At 31.6% G+C, this 9427-nt stretch overlaps 1 protein-coding gene across 1 annotated transcript; it reads right to left on the reverse strand.

Annotated features, from left to right (window-relative positions):
* Positions 1-1635: 1635 nt before the first annotated feature.
* LOC125867165 (MADS-box transcription factor PHERES 2-like) lies at positions 1636-2646 on the reverse strand. Its single transcript, XM_049547594.1, has one exon. It carries the CDS (start codon positions 2644-2646, stop codon positions 1636-1638), a length of 1011 nt encoding a protein of 336 aa, XP_049403551.1.
* Between the last annotated feature and the right edge of the window lie 6781 nt (positions 2647-9427).

Here is a 9427-nt window from a genome sequence, read left to right on the forward strand (position 1 = left end):
CTTAAAAGTACGTAAAATACAAACTTATCAAATCACAAAAAACTTAAACTACTTCTTATCCTCAAGGAGTACGAAACATCAACATCATACAGACTCAGACTTCACACTTCTACCTAGCAAGAATTGGACTTGACACGAACTTGAATTATAGAAGTGACAGTTTATCACATGACAACATTTAAGCTCCATTATCATTCATACAGTCTATCTATTATTTAATGAAAACTATTTGACAATGGTAATCACCTCTTCTATTTATATGGGCCAACTCAGGAAAAGAAGATCTCCGAAATATATAGTATAAATGAAACTAGAGAATTTAAGATTCAGAATCAAACACTCACTCTCAGGAAGATGTCAACATGCACACACATAGTATCAAATTTGTCCATTATGTATTTCTCAGCTAATTCATACATACTCAATTTGAGGTCAATTAGGACTTCTGGGGAACAACAAATGAAAAGGTGAAGACAAACAGTCACCACTCATGGAATATGTCAGCCAAACAGAAAACAACTATCAATACCAACTTGACACATTAAACTCTATAGGACTGACAACAACTTAATGAAAACATTAACACTCAATATCATGGATCATTTTAAAATTGACTTAATTTATTTGGCTCATATCAGTCACCTGTTATCAACCAAACTATCCATAGTATCTTGCGTTGACTTTGTCTCTAGCAAATCATTAATTGCACAAGTCACCCGATTTTACAATAACGACAACTATTGAGAAAGATTTAAGTATAAATAAAACTACATACTATAACGCATGAATATGCATAACCAAAAATAGATATACAGACCAACTGTTGTTAAAAATTAACAGTACATGGCCAAACGAGAAAAATTATCAAAACACAAACATGCCCATTCGAGTCAAATGAACATCATAAAAAAAATTTCAACAAGCTTAAAACATTCACCGACATGTTTCAGTAACCTTAGGATATTTTTAAATCTCAATTTTTATATTAAATTTTGTATATTATTTAACCGTCACGAAGGGAAAAAATGAGAAAAATGGAGCCAAAATATAAATGTGATGATCCAATTTTTTGTTTTGGGAGTGCAAAAATCAATACTAAAAATTAAGTTCAAATAGAACTTTTGAAGTTTTTAACATACAAAAGCTGCAAAATTAATGAATCTTTTACTATTACCATATTTAAATATATATATTAAATAAGACAATTAATTATATTTTTTTAATTCAATTGTAATATTAGAAGTGTTACTGCTTTACACCAGAAAGTTTAAAAATAAAATTTTACCCTATATGTAAATTGGTTTGTTAGATTTTGAAGTGTAAGAGGTCATTTTAGAAAATTATACTAACAACAACATTTCAATAATAATAGTAGTAATAAATGAAAAATAAATAAATTGGTATCTAATAAAAATTAAAATAATTGACCATCAATTTAATAAGTGAATGAAACTACAAACTTTGACACAAATCAAGGAATACGACAGAAGGACACTTCAAAGGAGGACGAAGGGAGACTTACTCGGATAGTCCAACGACACAATTTACATATGAAAAATAGTAAACGACATAAATACTCCATTTGACCATATGTACATAGAAAATAGTACTAATTAAAAATACACACACTGGTCCTTAGAATTTTTTGGTGTGGTTTGGATCTTGCACATTATTATTATTAAAAAAAGGATCATCCAATAAAGTCATCACAACATCATCCTTCCAGTTGAGAAACCCAGAAATTGTAGGACTATCTGGTAAGTCAACAGAGGAATTCTGACTGTTATTCATTGATGTTGATATACCAATTGAAGGGATATCCATTGAAAGTTCCATTTGCTGGTTCATTGTAGGAGACACTGGAGAATACATTGGAGGAGCAATCATTAATGAAGGCATCGGAGAATCAATCATTGGTGAAGGCATTATACAATCCATCGTTGGTGAAGGAATCGGAGAATACATTATTGTTGACGGCATTGGATGGGTCAGTCCAGGTGTTTTTCCAATAGCCATGTGTTGAGGCATTGGAGAAAAAAATTGTGGAACCATTGGAGGAAACATTTGTGAAAACAATAGAGGAGAAGGATTCGTCGGTCCTTCAGAGTTGTTCCTACTGGGTACCATTGGTTCAACAATGGGTTGAGGGGCATTCGATGTAGAACCCTCTCCATTAGCCTCTTTTATCATTAGTTCACGTACTTGTTTGAGATTCTTCTTGATTACACAACGTAGGTCGTTGAGATAGGAAGGGTTCATGTCAACAGAAACAGTTTTTCTCTCGAACACCTCATACATTTCATTTGTCATTTCCTTGACCCTATTTTCCTTTCTTACCTTTTGAAGTTGTTCCTCCAACTTCTTGATCCGTTGCATGGTGAACTCTTCTCTTGTCACCATGTTTTTAGATCTATCCAATGTCGGCAACTCCTTAAACTTTATAAAAGTGTTGCGTACAACATCATTATTTGGAAATGTATATGGTTCATTTCTGTAAGGGCCGTATATGACTGTAGCCACTTCAACATCACAAAGTGTTTTCAGTTCATCAGATTTTTTCAAGAGCCCTTTCAGTCTTTTATTATATGAGATTTTTCTTTTGCTATCATCTTCAATGAAAGCATAGTTCACTTTGTTTTTAGTCATGGCTAAAGGGGAGGAGAAATGTGTTTGTTTGGATATGAGGGTTAAAATGGCTTTGTTGTACTAGAAGTAGTAGTTGTGATTTTCTTGACTAGGATTGACTCCTATTTATAGAGAAAAATTTCTTATGTATAATGTTAAAAGTTTGAAATAGAATTTTTTTTATTGCTAGCAAGAACTATTTTGGAAAAACACTAAATCAGGGGATATTAGATAAAAGTTAGATAGAATCACCTTAAAATATATCTACTTATGGCTCTGTTATTATGTTGACCAACTTATTAGGAAAAATATTAATGTGATTTAAATTTAGGGAAAAGGGTCTGAAAAATACTCCAACTTCGATCGAAATTGCTGTTACGATACCAAACTTTGGAAAGGACCTTTTACCACCCTGTACTATTTAATAGTGTATTTTAAAGGTATATATGTGTCTACGTGGACATCATAAATATTGCATCATTTTAAATAGTAATGTGTCAACGTGGGCACATATATACCTTTTAAATACACTATTAAATAGTGCAAGGGGGTAAATAGTGCTCCATAAAGTTTGGTATCGTAACAGCAATTTCGGCCAAAGTTGGAGTATTTTTCAGACCCTTTTCCCTTAAATTTAAGTAGTGTGTATATAGAATGGTCATAAAGTTATCGCAAATGTATTTCTTTACTCATTTCCTTCATCAAGTTTTGTTTTTAAATAAAAAGTATATTTTGATTCAAGGATGTACATAATTAAATATTGAAATAAGGGAACATTTATATATTGGTTAGGAATATTGAAATATAAATTAATATGCTTAAAAATATTCAATTTTTATGGTTAATTTAAAAACCACAAGTATTTTTTAAATCTTAAATGGTGATGTATGTATGACTGAAGAAGTTACATCGCTTGTCGAAGCACATTATTATGTTCTTTCATTTTGGATAAACCATATTTAGTTTTAAAAAACTATGTTGCTTTCAAATATATTTGAAAGTAAATCTTGCTTAAGTATGTTTTTCTTAATGTCCGATACTCACCAACCTGTCACTCGATTCAAATTATATATATTTCTATATTAGTTTTGAGACAAGTCAATCTGAAATAAATGCACAAAACACTTATCAAAATGATATGTTTACAATAGTGTTAAAATGAAATGATATTTTTTATTCATTTTAAGAAAAATGCTCAAGATGAAGAGATATTATTTGAAGATGTCTTACTAAATTTTGATCAAATGAATATGTACATTTATTACTATGATGAAAAAATCTCCTTTTATAGTCAATGTGATAAATATTAACCATATTGGGATCCCTATATATATATATATTTCTTTGATTCTTTCTAACTAATGTCTATCTCTTTATACGAGAGGGGAAGAAAGAACTTCAATTTTATTGAGTTTATGTCATGTTTAGTAAAACCCTTTTAATTGTAATCGTCCATCCTTTCATTTTAAGAAATAGCCGCAGTAAAATTCCTGAGTCTAAAATTGGGTCTATCTAGTCGAGTAAAGCTGGGATCGACCCGCCTTGGCGGAAAAAAATATTTCACTTACATAGGATTATCCTGGAAAGGACTGTCTTGGACCACTATCGCAGTCCCTTGGCTGCTATAGCTCTAGTGGTCCCTTGGCCATCACAGCAACACCCCACAATGGCCCCAATAATTTTTACACCTTCTCTTCTTAGTCCATGTTTGAAAAGACTTGCCTCTTCCTAAAAATGTCCTAGACTTATACTCCCTCTGTACCAAATTACTTGTCCACTTTTCCTTTTTTGGTTAACCCTAATTACTTGTCCATTTTGACAAATCAACAAAAGGACAAAAAAAAATTCTATATTATACCCTCAATTTATAACTTTATAAAATCTAGAATTTCTTGAAAATCTTAAGTTTTTAATTCATTCACTTCATAATTAATAGGAGTAAAATGATAAACTCACTATATCAATTATTGTCTTCTTAATAGGTGTGTCAATTCAAAAGTGGAAAAGTAATTAAGGACAAAGGGAATATTAAAGAGAAAATCCTTTATAACAGAGAGACAAGGCTCTCAATACACATATTTCCAAACCTTATATCTCGAAGATGGGTTAAGAGACATGATTATATTCACCAACCAAAGATTCAATTACAAGGTAACAACAAAGTCCTCTCTCGACAATAGAATCTTAAGAACACACAAACAAGTTAAAACTGAATTAAGAACCACCTTAATAAGATCCTAAGAATAGGTATTAATAGTTTCTAGAATTACATAACAAAATTAAGATTAAATTAGTCTCACGACTCAAAAATGGAAGAGAATGCATCGTCTAACCCACTACGACAAGTTAGCCTCAAACCCAAAATATGCTAACAAATGCGGAAAGGAAGAAAAGATAAATAAAGGAGCAAAAAACATAGTCATTCTAATATAACCCAACACCTTGTTGTCACGTGTTCAATCCACTAATGTATTAAAATAGGATTGAAAGACAATTACATGTTTCAAAAGTCTTAATTTCTCAAATAGAAGAAAGCATAAACATAAAGGAAGATGAGGGTCCGCCAGGATGACAAGCAACTACCTCTAAGAATCCTTGTTGAGCCACGGAGGAGGGAGGAAAAGAAGAGAAATCACACGGAACTAGGCTCGAAACCTACATAAGTTTAGAAACAAGGAGTGAGTACCGAACAACACTGTATACGGCATGAAACTACTAAATAAAGCAAAATTATTCTAGAATACGAGTACTTCTTTCATCCAAACCAAAACTCCTAAAATTACAACCTGCATAAATCAGTCCAACCTAACAATTTTACAATACATAATTCCCAAGGCTTAACAATCATAGTCCAACTATCACAACTCAACAACCAATAAGTTTCAAGTATGCCAATCACACGTACCAGTAAGTAATTCTCAAGTATCAAGTAGATCTATTACAATTATCCAGTAGATCAAATTCTTGCCGAAAACTTTTCTCTTCGGCACAATATCACTAGTCGGAACCATTTTTTCTTCGCCTTTATATTATATCACTAGCTGGAACCATTTCACTTAATTTTTATCTTCTAACTTGCCGAAACCATCTCCCTTAAGTATAATATCAGTAGTCGGAACCAGTTCCCAAGGGATTTATGTCATATCACTAGCTGGAACCATTTCCCTTCGGTTTTATATCAAATTTCTTGCTGGAACCTTTTCTCGTCGGCATGATCATCACGTCTCATCACGACATAAATAAATCAATGCAAATTAGAAATTTCACACCATCAGAAAGAGGCAATAACTTAAACAATTCAAGTCCACAATAATGCTAACAAAACATTTCATTAATCAACACATTTTGGGTCCACAAAAAGGCAATTCACAAAGAATTATGATCAACACATTGCCTCTTTCAATAATCCCTCTTTTATTCATTAATATAAATCAAGTAAAACAATTGAACACATCACGTCATTTCCATTACTTCCCAACACACACAGTGAAGGGAAATAAACGATTCTACTAGTTTTAAAAGGTTTAGAAATCACTTGTTTCAATTCAATCAAAAGTTAATTCGAGACTTGATCTTTCCCTTTCTGAACAATGTGCAAAGACACGCAATCTTATTCAATCGAGTAATCAAAATAAGATTCCAGAACTAATAATAACACCCAAATCATTCACTTTGAGAAATGGGTCAAATCAACTGAACAACCCAATTCCGAATATGAGGTTTGAATCCAAAAATATTTACTTGAATATGATTCTCAAGACATTTGGAATTCATTGGTGAAAACCATTTTGAAAAAGGAGTGAAAATCAGTGAACAATCACCATTTTAGCTTAGAACTCAAGTTCTTGAAAAACCTTGTCATTTGCCAATCAAAATCCCAACTGTCAACCAAACCTACACCTTGAACGTAGCCGGCCCTCGAGAACCATGATGATCCACAAGCGAAACCTTGGCCGCTGGCTACTTAGCTAAAGACTAACTCAAACAGAATTGAGCTTTAAAACACAATATAACTATTTAATCTCAAAGTACTCAACTGTCTTAAAATATTCTGATTACAATAATAGCTAAATAATAGTTTTGAAAGGAATACTAAAACATACTCATGAATAACGATCTATGAAGTTTCTATTGTTCAATATGGATGTTAGGAAAAGAACCACAACACGTCAAGCAAATAACTAAAAGATAAAAGTTGAGTCTTCTAAAATGCAAAGAGACTCACCAAAAGCTAACTGGTAGTGTAAACAAATCTCAACAAAGTGTCAGTTGATGATTTGAACAACTATATTTGCATCATAAAAAGATGCAAGTTGAATGACATCAACACATTGATTGTACGAGTACGTAATATTGCAAAAGTGAAATGACTGAATGAAAGGACTGCAATAGATATAAATATATACTAATTTGAATGCAAAGAAATAAATGAGTGAAATCATTTGAACTTTACAAATACTTACTCATCATTGAACTCATTATATTAAGTGATATGATTAAATACACTTTTAAAGTGGGGGTATCACGTCTGTAAACCAGGCTTTGTTTAAGTGATCAACGCTAAAGCAACCCTTAGCTCACTTAAGCTAACCCCGCTAAAGATCATCCTTCGCTTTAGAGATCATGCCTTGGCTTAAGTGAAGGTTGCTTAAGCAAAAGGCCTATCACAAACGCGAAGGGTATATAACTCATGGACCAGAAAAATCAGCCAACTCTCAAAATATCAAAAGGACCATCAGGATTCGTTTGGAATCCTGTATATACAAATCATATTGGAAAATTGACTATACTTGACGTTCTGAACAAAATGGAATCATCGAAACACAAATGTGAGTTCGATTCGGGGCCAATATCAGGAAGGGTAAAATCATAACTTTACAAAAATTTCCAAAAAAAACCGACCATGTCATTAAAATTAGGTCACACACACGCACTGCATCACTGCATTTGCTGCTTCAATCACAAATGATTTCCCATATCAAGTAGTATGGTGAAATTTTCTCTTCTGACTTAATTTGAAATGTAGGTGAGATGCATCCCCATATTAAGAATCGCACCGCATCTCTTTACCACACACCAACCTTTTTATAGCGACCATTCTTCCTCTAGTTGAAATTCAGTAAGTTAGTGATGTGGAGCCGCATGTGGACATCCGAAGACATCAGCATCACCTTATGGTAACAAACTAATTTATCACTTTACGCTTTGAACCTTTTTACTTTGTTTCTACTCGATGGCATGTAAATTATCAAAACCTACTTTTCAAGGCTTAAACATCGTAAACGCCTCTTTTTTTAATCTGAAAACACAATAGTTTAAACTTAGAAAAACTTAAAAGTACGTAAAATACAAACTTATCAAATCACAAAAAACATAAACTACTTCTTATCCTCAAGGAGTACGAAACATCAACATCATACAGACTCAGACTTTTTTCTTCTACCTAGCAAGAATTGGACTTGACACAAACTTGAATTATAGAAGTGACAGTTTATCACATGACAACATTTAAACTCCATTATCATTCATACAGTCTATCTATTATTTCATGAAAACTATTTGACAGTGGTAATCACCTCTTCTATTTATATGGGCCAACTCAGGAAAAGAAGATCTCCAAAATATTTAATATAAATGAAACTACAGAATTTAAGATTCAGAATCAAACACTCACTCTCAGGAAGATATCAACATGCACACACATAGTATCAAATTTGTCCATTATGTATTTCACAACTAATTCACACATACTCAATTTAAGGTCAATTAGGACTTCTGGGGAACGACAAATGAAAAGGTGAAGACAAGCAGTCACCACTCATGGAATATGTCAACCAAACAGAAAACAACTATCAACACCAACTTGACGCATTAAACTCTATAGGACTGACAACAACTTAATGAAAACATTAACACTCAATATCATGGATCATTTTAAAATTGACTTAATTTATTTGGATCATATCAGTAACCTGTTATCAACCAAACTATCCATAGTATCTTACGTTGAATTTGTCTCTAGCAAATCATTAATTGAACAAGTCACCCGATTTTACAATAAAGACAACTATTGAGAAAGATCTAAGTATAAATAAAACTTCATACTATAACGCATGAATATGCATAACCAAAAATAGATATACAGACCAACTGTTGATAAAAATTAACAGTACATGGCCAAACGAGAAAAATTATCAAAACACAAACATGCCCATTCGAGTCAAATGAACATCATAAAAAAAAATTCAACAAGCTTAAAACATTCACCGACATGTTTCAGTAACCTTAGGATATTTTTAAATCTCAATTTTTATATTAAATTTTGTATATTATTTAACCGTCACGAAGGGAAAAAATGAGAAAAATGGAGCCAAAATATAAATGTGATGATCCAATTTTTTGTTTTGGGAGTGCAAAAATCAATACTAAAAATTAAGTTCAAATAGAACTTTTGAAGTTTTTAACATACAAAAGCTGCAAAATTAATGAATCTTTTACTATTACCATATTTAAATATATATATTAAATAAGACAATTAATTATATTTTTTTAATTCAATTGTAATATTAGAAGTGTTACTGCTTTACACCAGAAAGTTTAAAAATAAAATTTTACCCTATATGTAAATTGGTTTGTTAGATTTTGAAGTGTAAGAGGTCATTTTAGAAAATTATACTAACAACAACATTTCAATAATAATAGTAGTAATAAATGAAAAATAAATAAATTGGTATCTAATAAAAATTAAAATAATTGACCATCAATTTAATAAGTGAATGAAACTACAAACTTTGACACAAAT

This window comes from Solanum stenotomum, chromosome 6, assembly GCF_019186545.1.
Source record: "Solanum stenotomum isolate F172 chromosome 6, ASM1918654v1, whole genome shotgun sequence".
Taxonomy (NCBI): Eukaryota; Viridiplantae; Streptophyta; class Magnoliopsida; order Solanales; family Solanaceae; genus Solanum; species Solanum stenotomum.

Bases quoted from the DNA above. Each gene is read 5' to 3' on its own strand.
- LOC125867165 (XM_049547594.1), bottom strand. From the start codon at position 2,646: ATGACTAAAAACAAAGTGAACTATGCTTTCATTGAAGATGATAGCAAA.